General features: G+C 34.5%; 1 protein-coding gene across 4 annotated transcripts in view; it reads right to left on the reverse strand.

Moving 5' to 3' along the window:
* SATB1 (SATB homeobox 1) overlaps positions 1–17157 on the reverse strand; it is a 97172-nt gene that overhangs the window by 27593 nt on the left and 52422 nt on the right. For all 4 annotated transcript variants that reach the window (XM_037845639.1, XM_037845635.1, XM_037845645.1 and 1 more), the window contains exons 8-9: positions 10917–11129; positions 2421–2576 (exon numbers count right to left, since the gene is read on the reverse strand). In XM_037845639.1, coding sequence (XP_037701567.1) covers positions 2421–2576; positions 10917–11129 — 369 coding nt within the window. The remainder of the gene's footprint in view (positions 1–2420; positions 2577–10916; positions 11130–17157) is intronic.

Here is a 17157-nt window from a genome sequence, read left to right on the forward strand (position 1 = left end):
GATTTCTCTGTTTCCTTCACAAAACATCATGGCCGGAAAAAAGAAATTAAGTAAATACCTTTTCTTGTTAAGTCAGATTTTCTCTCACAGTGATTTCGTACAGTTTTGGGATTGTCTCACTTCTAAGTGTTCATCCATTTTGTATGTATTTTCGTAAAGAGGGAGCACTAACACCTAAACTGAACTAAGAGAAAACTTCAAAACTGTTCGGCTAGAAAGTCAGAGTAAACTACTTAAGAATAACTATCTGAAAACAATAGAAGCTAACAATTTGCCTTGACCCCTAAAGAAGCCTACAGTTGGCCCCTTGGATTCTCTACCAATCAGTGTTGAGGAGATAAGCCGAGATGAATCCTTCGGGGGTTTCAGGAAACACATCATGGCGACACTGTTGAGATAGAAACTCAAGGGGAGCCGTGTAGGATAGGAGTACCGAGAGCAAGGGTGCTTATAAAAACTCCACAGACATCACTCACATGACATTGTCAACCAGCTGCTGCTACTGTCTGAATAATTTCAAAATCAGTACTCAGCCCCTGGGGTATCATTTAAAGGAAGGCATGAAGTGAATGGTAGCGAAGGTACTGTTAGCCATAGGGAGCAGGGCTACGGGCGGAAAGGAAAAGGGGTTGGGGGGTTTGGTTTTTTAAAGATAACAATTAAATGACAGTTATCTAAAAATTTCCACACTAATTGTATTATTTTGTGTTAAGACTTATCCTTATAACAATAATACACGTCTAGCTTCTCTGCTTATCAGTTTCGGAGATTTGGGGAAAGTGGCTCTTGCAGAAATATAGTCTGTTATTCTCGAAAACTTAATTGTGTAGGGCAGAAAAGAAGATGCAGGATCATAAGGAAAGGCAAAATACTATATATTTAAATATGAGATACTCATCATCATTAGACTAAATAGCCAAAACAAGAATATGTGGGGTGGGTGGGTGAGGGGTAAAGTGAGAACAGGACATTTCTCCTTAATGCATAGTCTTGGCATGTAAATGAAGACATCTGAAGAAGCACACAGGTTTGAAGCGGCTCTAACATTCTATCATAATTAGAAACATTTCAAGAGCCCTGTAATTTCCAATCAAAATTACAGTAATTTCTGATATACAAGCCATGATTCATGACAGAATTTTACATTCCATGAGAGATTACAGTGGCCTGATGTATGACACACTGAGTACAGCACTAACATAAACAATTCAGTTTAATGTTTAAACAGCACTTGATGTTTAGAATCTCACAATAAAAGAAACATATTATTGTAGAAATTATCACTTTGACAGTGATTGAAGGGTAGGCAGGCATGTGGCCTATAAAGCTATAATTTTTACAGTCCACAGCTTGAGTTTAATCATTTTTATATAACATTTCCAAGATATCCCTTAAGTATTTCATCCAGCCTATAAGTTAAACAAGAACAACCTTTTTCAAAAGCAAAACTCCCATCAAGTACCACTATTAATGCTGACAGAGTAAAATTTTAGGAAAAGCTGAAAATTTATATTGTAATATCATATTATAAATACTCAGAGGGTTGTATATTTTTATCAGAAGTTGACAACAGACAGGCTGTTTTATAAAGGAGAGTTAATTAATGATGATATATATGCTTAAAATTCCAAGTTGTTAAAATCCCACCTCAAGCCCCTGATTGCCTCTAAATCTCACACTGATAGTGCTATCAAATGTTTTTGCCAAGGGGAAGAGAGGTCAATACTCTTCTGGGCTTTTAAAAAGTATCTGTCGCTTTGGAGAAGGGTTTATGAAAAACTGTTAGCTTTATTAATATACATGATTCTGTTTTTGATGAACATAAATTATCAATATGGCAATTATACTGATTAAAAAAAAACACATTATCCCATGTTGAGTTTTTATCTTGTTTTGTAGGGATTTGTAACTTTTTCCATTGTAATTCATAACACATCTACAGAAAAGCTAAAATCATTAATATGCAAAGATATGTGCATGTGTATGTGTGTGTATGAGTTTGTTTTAATATGTGTACATAATAGTTGCATAGGCCCAAGTTGGAACAGAAGAAACTGTATAATGTTTGTAGTATTTTAGGATGGAAATCAAGGCCATCTAAGTGATAATGAAACAATAGACCATATTGAGAAACTTCCTATACATTACTATATTCTTCTGGTGAAAACAATCATTAACTGGCAGAGACTCAGAGATTTACCAAGAAATCACTGATTCAGGGAACGGCTGTTGGAGGGAACAAAACCAAGAATCTATTACCTGAATTGGAACATTCTATTGCATCTTACGGCTCTGTAAATAATCCTGGAGCTTGTAACCTCTCAGTGAAGCAAGTTCAAATTCAAAGTAGACACCCATTTTAATGAAAATTCCATAGGCAGCGCAGATAAACATTCTTAACACCTAACAGAGACTCTTACCTGGCTTTTGGTTGCTGCAACCTTTGCAAACAGTGCTTGGGACACTTTAGCGCGCTTCATTTCCTGCTGAATCTCATCATAAATGGAAGCATTAATGTTCATGGTATTGTTCTCTGGTTTCCCATTCCTCTCAGTGGCAATAGTAGCTGTTTTCACCTACAAAACATTTTGAACATGACTGTCATTTTTCATTGGCCAAATTGTTCTGAAGCTTCTCAGGCTCAGCATCCAAACTGGACACTGTTGCTCCTTTTATGAGCAAGGTGACCAACAGTGCAGTCATTCAACATTAGTTATTACTCTGAGATCAGATTGCTTAAGTTAAGGAAGTCACATTGTCACAGGTGATTACATCTGTAATATGACAGCAACTGCCAGCTGACAACCAGGAATTATATTGCCATAAAGTAAGTTTTCTGGAAAACGGAATAGTTTCAAAGACTTGAAAACCCTAAACTAATTGTTTCCCAATTACCTTCAATTGCAATCCTAACAAAGGAAATTCACAATTAAAATCATAATGCACAGTGTTGTATCTTCACTGAGTGCCCTGTGCCTAATACAGACAATTGCATCACTAATAGCTATTACATACTATGGCCTTTTTAATTTTAGACTCTTTTTTTATGCCTTTTCCTCTTATGTTTCATTTTTAAAATCTTCCATAACAAAGCCATTTGCAGAGCTGCATATTTAAGTCTTCTACCCATCCATGAAACAGGTAGAGTGCCTTGGTTAATTTTACACGTGCATTTTACACGTGCATGTCCAAGCTGTTCTGTATAATTATTTCATCTTTTCCTGGCACCCCTGTATATAACTATTTCCTTTTGACTTGGGGAACCAGACAAGAAGAAAATATTTCACAATATTTCTTAGAACATTACTGTAAGTTACACAAAAATATAATCAGTGATTTTACAAATAGATTCAAAATGTGTAATAACCTTGAGTGAAAAATCAGTATCAATAATTTTGGTAATAATGACAAGCAGATTATCATCAGGAAAATGCCACAAAATTTTAGGAGGAATACCAAATCTCAGTCTCAAAATTTACTGATACTATCATTAACCTTTAAAACTTCAAGTTTAATTTTCTTTATGCATTTATATGAACTAGCATGGAAAATTTACGTATGAACTATGCAGCTGCCTTTTTTTTTTTTACCAGGAAAGTGATGAAAATGAAAATGAAAAATTACTACAGTTGCAGGACCACACTTCTACCAGTAAAGTGATCCAATAAGGACCCCAATTCTTATTTTCCAAACCCAGCTTTTGTCCTCTAGAAACTTACCATCCTAGACAATTTCTCACATATAAAATGAACATGATAGACAATAAACTGTGTTTTAGGAAAAGTGAGTGATTATTGGCACTAAATGACATACCCTCCTCCCCCAGTATTTAGAGAGTAAATATGAGATCCTTGCAAAATGACCTTCTGAATCCTTACTGTTCTAGCGAGTTACCAAAATAATTTGGCACTTGGCTTGTCTTAAAGAGGTAGGTAGATTCTTCCAACCCGGAACTACCTGGGTCCTAAAAAGATAATGCTGTGACATGGCTGGACCACAAGCCTGCAGTCAGGACACAGCAGGTAGGGCTGGACAAGTGACAAATTTCCTGGGCCTCAACTGCCTCTCCTAAACCATCACACGGAGACAGAATGGCAAAAGTCTAGACCAGAAGAACTCCCAAGCTCCCCTTCCAGCCCTGCGACTCTAGGAGGCAGGGGCACGCACAGAGGTATAATGCCTAGAGGACCCTAAAAACGCACACAGGGCTTTGAAGCAATAATCTGCTCAACACCACTTCAGAGCCAGAGGAGTTAATACATTACCATAAACTGCCTACAAAGTTGCTTTGGTGAGATTCACAACTTTGCTCTGGGGTGGTCTTGCTTTGAGGCAGAGGGATAGATCTGATCACCCCATGGGGTCCCTTTTAATACCTATTTTTCTCACTGCTTAAATGAAAGGGAAAAGAAAAGCCATTTCAATCACTTTGAAAATTGAGTGTTATGGAAATGGAGGCATGAAGTCCAGAGCATTGGAAGAAATAGTTCCTTGGTAGCAATCTGCATAGCAATATTTAGGAGAGCAGGTTTTGAAGACTGGTATTTTTGGCATGATTTTAAAATAATTTTCATTCTTTTGCAAAAATTATGGTTAAGAACTTATCTTCGAGGTAGGCTGTAATCATTTGTTTCAACCCTATGATTTTGTTTCTGAAAATTTATTTGGTTTAATTTTTCTATAAAGCAATTATGACTTTAACCAAAAAAGCAAGATTTTTAAATCATAAAAAGATCTAGTAATCCTTTCTTAGTAGTCAACACAATCAAAACAAAAGTGGAAACCCAGTACACCCGAAACAAACAAACAAAAAGAATGCAAGAACAACTTTTTAAAAATATAAAGAAAATTTCTGAATGCATCAGTCATTTAAAAAATATTTAGAAAAGTTCTCTACTATCTTTTTTGGCCCAGGTGCGCATCTTATCATAGATAAGCATTAGAATTCTGGAATCACATTTTTCCTTAAACACATGCTATTGCTTAAGGGGAACTGACTTGGACAGCTTTTCAAAACCATGAAAGCTGAATTTTTCCCCAGGTAAAAATGGAAACAAAAATCTTTTATACCTCACTCAACTAAGTACTATTTTAGCTTAGTACAAAAAAAATCTTCTTTAATCCTGGTTTAGCTTTTAATATTATATCCCACATTAAAATTCATACAGTAGTTTATTCCAGGCAAAACAAACTACTCTTCAGCTTTTCTCCACAAATAGCACAGGGGGTAAAATAAATGCAGTTGCTTTCCAAATAGCTCTTATCAAGGTAGGGTTTACTCCATTATTACAGCAGCGCCGGGAAGTAGTTAAGAATTGTAGTTTCTACTATTTGTCCTTCCACTTGGGGATAGGGTGCAGCACTAGGGTCTGCTTTCTATTTCACTAAAATTGTGGAGAAGAACACAGATGTTCCATGAAAATTCTATTTTGCGTCTTCCTGGATTGTTGAATGCATCCAACCATATCATACTTTTAAGTTCCACAAAATTGACCCTACCATGGTCTTGACTGATGACTGTGCTATGCTTGATACAGGGAGAACTGTTCACAAGCATATCATTCACAGACAAAAATAAAAGTTTTATTTTAATAATGATTACAATAATAAAGGCTGACATTTATTAGTTGTTTATTTTGTGCCGGGCATTTAGCTATCTTTGATATACTAATTCTTTAATCTGTGCAAGAGCCCTAAGTAGGTACTACTATTACCCCATTTTAAAATTGGGAAAACTCTCTTAACGTAAAGAGGTTAAGTAATTTGTTTAAAGGGAAATGCTGAGATCTTAACTTAAGCATACTGCTAATTTTTATCTTTGAAATCACTATACTACACCACAATGGGGTTATGTCAATTATGTCAGCCTTCTTTATTTTGAAAAAAATTTATATTTTTTAAGACATGCTGGACATGCTTTTTCATGTCTCTTTGCTAAATCTAGCTTACGAATGTCTGATTTTTTTGCAGCTAACGTATCACTAATATTACAAATCCACTGAATTTATTTTTCAAGATATGCAAACTACAAATGTTTTCTTAATAATGCTATGTAACAAATGTGCTAATCTCAGGCAATCTAATTGGTGATGAGAAATAGTCTTACTTTCAAATTTTTATATATTAACACTGTCTTGAGTACTATGGCTCTTTCTTTTTGAACTTTTCTTCCATTTGTAGGAATAATATTATTTTCCAAGTCTGGATTTTAAAGGCCCTCTAAGCTTTAAAAGATGACCATTAATAGAAAACATTTTGTAAGCACATAAGTGACATCATAAAATAAAGTCATTCAAGGGATCCAGAGAACAAATAAAACTTTTATCAACAAGGGATCCAGAGAACAAATAAAACTTTTATCAAGTGTTGAGTTCCTGCATGTAACTGAATCTGAAATCAAGATGAACCAATGTTTCACCATATTATAGAAGAATTTCTTGTAAAGAGAAAGAAGATTGCAGTTATCATAGTAAGTGTGCCGGTTTGAGTGTATTGTGTCCCCCAAATGCCATTATCTTTGTGGTTTTGTGTGGGGCAGGCGTTTTGGTGATGGTTGGATTTGCTTGGAATGTGCCCCACCCAGCTGTGGGCAATGATTCTGATGAGATGTTCTCATGGAGGCGTGGCCCCACCCATTCGGGGTGGGCCTTGATCAGTGGAGTTACATAAATGAGCTGACTGGGGGGAGGAAGAGAGTGCAGCTGGGAGTGATGTTTTGAAGAGGAGCAAGCTTGCTAGAGAGGAACGTCCTGGGAGAAAGCCGTTTTGAGGCCGGAGCTTTGGAGCAGATGCCAGCTGCCTTCCTAGCTAACAGAGGTTTTCCGGAGGCCATTGGCCATCCTCCGGTGAGGGTACCCGATTGCTGATGTGTTGCCTTGGACGCTTTGTGGCCTTAAGACTGTAACTGTGTAGCGAAATAAATCCCCGTTTTATAAAAGCCAATCCATCTCTGGTGTTTTGCGTTCTGCAGCATTAGCAAACTAAGACAGTAAGTTAATGGCATATTCTTATATGAATTTTATGTTTTCTAAAGCATTCTATAAAATATTGCACCGTACTTTAAAAAAACTAAGGAATTATGTAAAGAGATTCAAAATAATCAAAGAAAAAAATATATAATTTCATATAAAAGTGATAACCTGATAATTACAGGCTTTCCAACTGGCCTTATAAAAATGTCAGAAATTGCTTAATTTATCTCCAAAGTCACACACATTAAAACACACAAACGAAACTAGAATAAAACACTTCAGCTAGAAATCATCAATTTAAAACTTATCTGGTTTGTAGAAAAAATAATTCCCAGAAAATCATCAATTATTATTAATAAAATTCTTCATAAACTCATCTGGAAAATTTGCCAAGTAGAGTCAGATAAGAAACCTTAAAGATTAGGGAACTTTGCAGGGATTGGGTTTATCCAGATATTTTCACACAACTAAAGTGTGGAAGGGGCTGTTTTCTCCACAATCCCAGAAGTGTCAATTGTCCCAAGGCTTCCAACATTGATATTTATCAAACATTTATTGTATTCTCTCAGGAGAATGTGCACAAATGTTCATGTTCCTTTCCCTAATTTAACAATGAAACATCCCATCTCTACGACAAACAGAAAAGGCTGCTGAGTCTCATTTTCCCAACTCTAAAATAAGCTTGTACTTTTTGGAGGTGGCTGGATGTAGAAAAAAGAACAGACTTAAATGGAGGAATTGAAAACTTTGACTAAAACTTAGACTCGTTTTTCTTATAACAAATGGTTGGTATGAGGATTCAATGAATTAATGTATATGAAGGTGCTTACAAAACTGTGAATCATTATCAAATGCAAGGTATTCTTATTTCTAGAATGAGAATATGTACGTTGTGCAAATATGCTTTCAGCAAACAGATTTGGCACAGAACCTGCTGCCCCAGCCAGAAGACAAGGCACATGGCAGGGCTGCCCCCACTGGAGCACAAGGGACGTGTCGGCACGGGAGGCATCTTACCTGGGCAGTAGAGACAAGCGCTTTGGGAATGCTGGGGGCTAGTCTATGTTTCCCTCTGTAAGATATTCCTAGGAACTATGCATGGGTTCTGCCAAAGCCATATTAGTTCCTTCTGAAAGATGGACTTAGAATCTTGAGTCCCTCGATAGTTTAGGTCCTTGTCTAATAGCCCCAGGGCAATCCAAATCAAACCAGGGGATGAGCTGGAAGAAAATCCAGTATCCCAGGCCTAAAGGTGATCTGGGTCTTCTGCAAGCCACTGAGAACCCCTGCCTCCAACATGCAGCACTTTATAAAGAAATCAGGGTTCAGGTCCAATCCTAGCCTGAGATTATTTTAAAATATGTTTCAAATAACTTTATTTTGGAAGAACTGAAATGCACAATTCCACATAGCCTACCGTCTTACTGTCAAAATATAAAACTGAAAAATATAGAATTTCACAATTAAGCTGTTTCTATATCTGTGGTTTCCTCCATTTTTTTCTTCCATTTTAGTCATTTGTCATAAGCATATTAAAAACTTATGTGAGGTGTATTAGCTCCAATTTTAAAATATTCAGTTTCAACTGCTACAAAACCATTTTAATTCAACTGCTCTATAACATGTTTTTCCAACTCTAAAGTGCTTATTTTGCACTGATGATACTTTTAATACATTAAGAATTTCTTATAATTTAATGCATGATATCATTTTATTAAAGAGTAAAATGTGATTGCATTGGTAGTGAGCTCCATTATACTAATATTAAGCAATGAGAGGGAATTCTCAGAGAGGCAAACAAGGCATCTTAAAGATTTATGTTGGAGCAATGAAATAAAATTATACACACATACACAAATATATATCAGATAATCATTTCAGAATTTAGTTAGATGGCCAATGATATTGCATTAACAGAAACATTTTTTTCTTTGCAAGGGTTTCACTAAGAATATCTACATACCTTATATGTTCATCATTGACTAATCACCCCAGCTAAGGGTTTGATCTCAAGCCCTCTTGAGAACCAACAAATACAGTTAAGGGTGGCTCAACCAGTTCATCAATAATTCAGGTCAAAATAAATTATATATATGATCTATACCAACTTTTCAGCACATGTGGCCTTTAAACCCTCACACACAATACATACGTATATGAAAGCTACTCAATAGTATCTTAACAGTATATAGAAGGAATTATCACTTAATAAGAATTAATGTAACTTTAGGCAAAGAAAAACTTCATGAATAAGGACAGCCGAGTCACGTTGGAAAACAAAAAGCATTAAAATCTTGGAAAAATTACAAAACAAAAGCTATACTAAGGAACCACTATGGCAAGTAGTTGTATAGCTAAAACAAGCAGCTCAACACTAAAGTTCACATTGGTCTTAAATAAGCCATACTTTTGTTAGTATTGCAGATTAAGTGAGGAGTAAAATAATTCTCTGCTCAGAGGCCCTACAGTGACGACTAGAGGGGCAGAGTTACCCAGTATATGTATTAACTCTAAACTACCCATGCTGCAATAGTGTTAAACCAAGCCCCAAGTAGAGAAGTTTTATTTCCTTTTTAATTTAATCACGCAGGCACACATAAAGAGTACCTTATTTTTCACCTTAAGAGATATTTCATAGAAGGCTTTATGGATCAGACTCAATAACTGTGCATGTAGGCAGGTGGGTACGTATGAATATATATATATAGAAGCCATTCTTTACTGCTACAGAAACATAACTTTCTTATTTATAATTAGAGCTATGACTTCCTTACAGTCTGCTCCTATAGGCATTAAGACCAGATTGACTTTCATTTAAAAAAAATGGAGAAAATGGATTTTTGTGACATTCCTATAAGACAAATGGCTTCAGAACATTTACAATAAGTAGTTTAAAACCCTCAACAAGTGGATGAATATTAGGTCTATTCCTTATTTATGGAGTATTTGCAGCAGTTTCATTCTACAGTGTTAAATGAGCTTTTTCTGTATTTCCAAACGTGGCAATGCATGATTATTTTTTCTTTCCTATTAATGTAAAGAAATTAACATCGAGATACGATTTCATTAAGACACATGCTATATGAATGCTTTGAATTTGTGTTCCATCTTCAATTTGTATCTGGTTTTAGGTGACCTTACTTTTAAGAGTAGTAGACACCAAAAATTAAATGTGTAAGAAATACATTTGCTTGTGGCTCTCAATCTAACCCATTATCAAACAATTATCTAACAGTTTTGCTGAAAATTAATTTCTTGAATTCTTATAATAGTTATAAGATTACATTTAAAACTTAGATTGAAAAAATAATAATTGAAATGTACAAACATAAAGTAACTGAACATGACATTTTTCCTCCACAAAAAGTGCAAAAATTTGGAGAAACAGAAAATCTGCCCATTTCTGGGAATATGGATAGAATTCCTTATCAGCCCATTTAAAGCTGCCTTCAAGGATTGTATTAAAGTTAGTTATGAAAGATTATGAACAAGATGATATGTAATCAGTACCAGCTGCAGTTCATATTGAAGAGTATACATTTATTTATTTATTTACTTACTATTCAAATGATGGTTCTAAACTGGCAGGAGTAAAATTAGCTTTATTACCTTTTTTTCCTACAGAGTTTAAACTATTTCTTTATTTAATAACAGAAGTAGAGACAAATATCCCATTTAAAGACTTCTTTTTTTCTCCCAAAGAACCCAAAAAAATGAAGAAACATTATGCAATTTTCTTTCCTCTAATTAGTAGCTTATTGGTTTTATATCAGAATTAGTGATTAGGGACCCAAGTCTCCTCAAGCAACTCTGAATTATTATTTTTTAAAAATCTCCATCAATATCCATCCATCTAATTTTTTCTGTTGAGATTCTTGCTGAAACTTAAAAACAAAATAGCAAAAAGAAGGGCAAACAAAGGCGAGGAGGAAAAGGAGACCTCACCTGTGGAGGGCGGCTGGGTGGGGTGCTTATCAGTGGGGCAGGGCCCATAGCTGAGGCAGCATTCAAGCTCCTTTCCCTTTCATCCTGGTAAATTCGGTCTCTTTCAGCTTCTGGTAATTGTAAGAAGTTCTGCATAGCCCGAAGGTTTACCAGCAAAGACTGGGATGCAGTCTTGGGGTCCTCCTCTTTGCGGAGGATTTCTGAAAGCAAGCCCTGCAGGGAAAGAAAGGCACAGGGTGAGCCTGTTCCCATGATTTACCAAGCCATCGGGGATCCTTCCTTTTCTTTTCCACCTCTGTTTAGAAAATGAACAGTCAGAGGTGTTGATTTTGCATAGGAATATATTAGTTACAATTGAAGTGGTGGTGAAGAGAGCCTCAATTGTATTCTTAATTTTATTAAGCATCTGCTTTACATATAACATAAACTGGAACTGTCTAATTGGTCTCCTTCCTTTGAGCAGTTAACTTGCCATGAAATCTTTCACACAGAGACGATGGACAGAATAAACGAAATCCTCATACTATAACAGCACTGAACTGTATAGTTCTCAAGCTTCCTAGACAAAGGCAGCAGAATGCCAACAGCCCAATATAGAAAGATACAAAGGCATTGCTAGAGAAGTAAGTAAAATTTGCAAAGAAAATGCTGAAAAATGCACTGTAACATATTAAAAAATATATATCAGCAAGGCACCACCTAAGGTGTATGTTATATTTTTTCACAGGTAATAATTTAAGGTATTGCTTCATCATCAAATTATTAAGTCAATGACATGAAGTGACCCTCTCAATTTACCATTAAAAGCGAACCACACTAACTACCCCAAATAATTTTAAATACTACCTTGCTACATACACAGATTGAAATTTTGAACTTCAGAAACCATAGACAAAATCTGAAATATGTAATCACTTTCCCAAACTACAAAAGTCCATCACAGCATGCCAAGGAAAAGAGTATTTATCCAATTTTCCTGTTATCAAACTTCTTGGTTCTGAAAAATCATATTAATTTAGGGAATAAGAAAAATAACTCATGATAGAAGGAATTTACAAACCATTAGAAAATTCATTTATGGCATCTTTCTCCCCACCTCACAGAACATTAATTTACAATTTTTTTTTTTTTTAACATTTGGAAGAATGCTTTCAAAACTGGATGGTTTGCCCCTATTTGTTTAAGAGACTATATAAACAGAAGGATTAGAATTGTGTTTTTGTTTTGTTTTGTTTTGTTTTTAATTTTATAAGGGCAAAACAATCCTCGTCTCTTCAATCTTGTAAACCAAATAATGCTTGGGACACCATGACACACATACTTTCTTTCTACACTTAGCAAGAATAAAATCTTATCACAAATTAGCTAACAAAAATTTATCATCAAGATTTCTATAATTATATATTGTACTTTCCAATATCCCCTGCCTTAAAGCTAGAGGTTAAAGGGTATATTTTGGGAGGATAAAGGGTGAATGTAAAAACAATCAAAGTCCAATGTTAAAATATTTTGTGGTTTCCTAGAAGTGTAAACCTAGTTTTATATGCAATTCCTCAGTAATAAGATACAATATTGCCCGAATATAACTGTTAGGTGCAGGCAGTATAAAAGCACTGTCCACTTTAAAAATGATTCATAGGCTGTTATTAAAAAAGAACTTCCAAAAGGCTTAGGGAGTTTAAGAGTATATTTTAGAGTCTTTCTGTCTTTTGCAACTAAAAAAATAGAAACTAGGCCTGAACTTTGTTTCATCATAAGAAATTTGACTGAGAATGAGGGACACATGTCCTTTCATTCATGATACTGACAAGTCATGTTGCAACCGTGTCTACACAATAGCAAAACATCCAGTCAATTTAACTAAAATTCAAGCCAACAGTCAATCATCCAGTTATTTAATTTACACAAAGCCAACTAACTAGATTGACTGTTTTTGATATGTGATACTTGAAACTAAAAAGTATATGTTTCAAAAAAATGTTTGCAGATAGGTGGAATGAAATAGCCCTTACTCTCCACCCCATGCTCTCCAGATTTTATGGGTAAAAAATGTGCTTGGCAAAGGAGAATATATTAACAACACAGAGAGAGAGGGAGAGATGCAGACATGCAGTATACACAAATACAATGTTGTAAATTCCTTTAGTATAATAATGTAACATTCATTTCTGTCATCTCAGCACCATGCTTACCATATAAGTGTTTGGTAAATATCTATTATATGGATTAATTATATGTATACAGAACACAAAGAGAAAAAATGCAAATGGATGATAGAAACTTAAGAACACAATATGCTATCCACAGGTAAATTCTCATGGTATTCAGGGTAGGCCTTCAGTGACAAGTTCTGTGGTTTTTTAAAAAAATATTTTTATCTACAATAATTGTTCAGCAATTTAAAAAAATAGGTCAAAAGAGATCCTATAAATATTTAGGCTATTATTATATTTGGGAAATGTGAAATTAGACATCTACAAATCTTAAATAAGAAAGTAATATAACATATTTCTATTAAAAATTTTCCCTGAGGCAGCAGAGAACTATAGAGAGAAAAGCAAATACATGAAAAAATACTTTTATTATTCTCTCTCAAGTCTTGGTAACATGAGTCTAAGGCATCTTTGTATGGCTTGCTGTAGAAGATAGCAAGTCACTGTGTAGAGGATTTAGAAATCTCTCTACTCATTTAGGTATTGACATGGCTCCCCATTTCAGAATACGTGTTTCAGGGGCAAAGCATTATGTTTCCACTTAAATTAATTATTCTAATGGAGCAAGTGCAGTTTTTCTGCCTGGAATATGTAGAAGGTCTAAAGTGATGTTTCAAACTTGGAAACACTCAAAGAGCTATAATTTAGCCAGTGTAGACAATCTCAGGTGTTCTAGAAACCTTTGGGGCTTTTTGGCCCAGAGCTTTAAATGAGGGGAGTGCCCCCTGGTGGAAATGCTTGGAAATATTGTTAGAAAGCATTCTGATTAGAGTGTGTTAATGACCAAAAAATTTTTTTCATGTCACTTTAGAATAATATTGGATACAAAATGACTGCTATCAGAATGTGGATATGGGGCCCCATGTTTCAGTCTGCTCAGGTTGTTGTTAGTTGAATAGCTGCATTTATGGATTCAAGATGTATGCAGCCTCTGTTCCCCATCTCCTATAGTTGAAAATACAGTACAGACATACCAAGTTAGGTCAAGGTCATTTGTAGCAATCATCCATGTATAGATAATAAGAAGGACCTTTTAAAATTCTTCTTCATGCTAAAAAGTAGTATACCAAGGTCATCATATACCTTCCTTGTTGTCTCAGAAGATGCTGAAATACCAGCATTAAAATATATAATCAATATTTTGCATCATAGGTGCTCAATAAATTTGCTGAACTAAATTAAACAAAACTAATCAGTCATTCTTGTTTCTGGGAATAAAACTGGAGAATTCGTATGTTGTGTAGGAAGTTACCAGCACCTCATGAATATTAATTTTATTGGAAATGAGAAGTTGCATTATAGTTCTACATTATAGTTACATGGTGGTTAAGTGAAAATTCTAATTTTTTTTCAATTAAAGAATGAATTTCCTGATGAATTCCTAAACCCTTTTTACATTCCAAAGAGAGTTTACAAGTTACTGCAAGCAAAATTCATTAGTAATTGTAAAAGAAAGAAAAAAACCTTCAATAAATATTATCAGTACTTACAAAAGCTAATTATGAATTCTTTAAAACAGCAGATAAGCGAAAGAGACTGCCAATCTGAACAAAAAGCCTGTCTGGCCTCCCGTTTCGTCTCCTCTTTGAACATAATCACTGATTCAAATAGATTTTATCAGCTTTGTGGAACTTCAAAGCCCTCTGAAGGAAAATATGAGTTGATGAAACCTCCCCCCTAAAAAGAAAATACACACAATATTCTTCAAGGCTACCTGCCTAGGTTTGGTAAATTTTTAATCACTTGTCCAGGTAGAACACTATTCTCAAACTCTACCTACTGCCTTGGACTCATGCCAATTAAGTTATATAAGCAGACGCATTTATCTTTGCCGTTTGGTAAGCTAAACGAGAGCTGTCACGATGGGGTAATAGCACCTTTTTACCTTTTATTTAATAGTGATATGGATAGTGGACTTTTCTTAAATTACACTGTGAAGAATTATAGGAACACAGTAGCAATTTCTGTTATACTTAAGCAGGCAAATTTCTCTCCACCACATAATTTACAGAACTCAAATTCAATAAAACATTACATGATGGTCCATTACTGTTATCAGTTTTGAATAATCCATCTTCATTCTTCATTTTACTGGAAAATAAAGTATGCCAAAGACAAGAGGAGGGGGAGAAAAAAGGAAGAAGCCACAGAATGGGATCAGAGTTAAACTCAGGGTTTTATTAAAGAAAAAAAAAGGTACTAAAGGATATCACAACCTTTAAATAGCAGTAACAGAGAGAGGTGAATGAAACATATAAATCTAGAAGCTTTGACAATTATTTTTAGTCATAGGTTTCCATTAAAAAGACATCAAATAGGCATAACTGAATGAATGACATATGCTAAAAGCTGGTGTCTTCAATTGCAATTAAAGAACATATACCCATCAATTCAGAAGGGGAAAAATTCCTTAAACCAAGTAGTTAAATAAATTTCACCATAAATTCTCAGAAAAGGTAGACTAAAAAAATAGTCATATGTAAAGGTCTTAAGAGAAGGTTATATTTTAATTTAGGAGACCCTATTAAGATGATGAGAAAATTCTCCAATTAAGAGTTAAAACATGAAATCCAAAATGTAAAAGCTATACAGAGCTGCCAATGACTAAGTACTCTCAACTCAGATTAGTATTACTTATTAATGTTTTAACATACTGTTTATAGGGTACAATGCTTTTACCTGATCATATAATTTTACACCTGTATGTACATATTTTACATTAAATTTTTAAACTTGGAGTTGGAATTGCACACTGTAATAAGTGCACACAAATGTGTGATGTGCGATTTAACTCTGCAGAGCTCCTTGTCTATACATATGCATTAGCATGTGTATTTTCGTACTCTACACTCACACCATACACTCATTCTGCACCTGCTTTTATTGAAATGCATACACTTTGAAATAAACACACTATATGCATTCATATGAAAGTATAATCATTAAAATAAATCCAGCTGTGTGTGGCGGGGGGTTTAAAGTATGACCACCCAAAACACATGCATGCTTGCATGTGCAAAAACTAGTTCTTAAAATGTGAACACTTAAATACACATAGAAAATTACACTTATTTATGGCCCAACATCTACTTTTACTGAGGAGCATCAAACACAAACATTAAAGTTTAAAACTAGACCCCTTTATCACTCAGAGCCCCAAATAATTTTTGGTTAATGATTTTTTCTAAATTGTATCAAGCTGTACCAGGTTTTCATTCTACTCTTCACCAACGAAAAATAAAGTCAGTCTTTTTGACATTAACCACAAAGATGTTTATCTTTTCAAAGAGATTAGTACAGTATAAAAACACAGAGAATTCTGCCTTTCTTCTAGTAACAGATTCTATGGATATTTGCAGATTTTGTCAGTGTGAGAATTGAAAGCAGAACAAAAGGTCCACTCTTCGTAATAATGTTTGTAACATCATAACCCGAAAGAAAACTGTACTACTGATAAGTGGCAACTTGAACCTAACTTCAGCTTGACTCTCCTGTCATTCTCCACCATAAAAATAAACTTTCCTCAGTGCTTTAAGAAATAACTATTTGCTAAATTATTAAAATGCTTATGTCATTTGTGTCTATGTCAATGTTGTCTTTGTCCATGGACATTTACTGACCTTTCAAGGAGGACTGTCTATTTCTTTTCTTTCTTTCTTTTTTTTTTTTTTTTTGCCAGTATTGAGAACTACTGGTAGGTAGTGCTATTTACAAAAAAGAAAAAGAAAACCAAAAAAAAAAAAAAAAAAAAAAAAAAAAATGCTACCAGAAATAAATAAGAAATAAAGAATATCTAGAGGGTTGATGTTTTAGTCATCATTCCTTCATTCAATATTTTTAAAATAATTATCCTCTGTTTACCAACTAATAATGTTTTCCAGCTGATAATGAATACATTTTTAAGTTGTAAAAATATGAACTAGGTTAGAACCATAGAATTTTAACTTGAGACATATTTTGCTAAAATCACCCCTTCAAAAGCAGACAGCGTAAGAAACAGATGAAGAAACTGAAAACGACACTGAGTT

This window comes from Choloepus didactylus, chromosome 1, assembly GCF_015220235.1.
Source record: "Choloepus didactylus isolate mChoDid1 chromosome 1, mChoDid1.pri, whole genome shotgun sequence".
In the NCBI taxonomy this organism is placed as follows: Eukaryota; Metazoa; Chordata; class Mammalia; order Pilosa; family Megalonychidae; genus Choloepus; species Choloepus didactylus.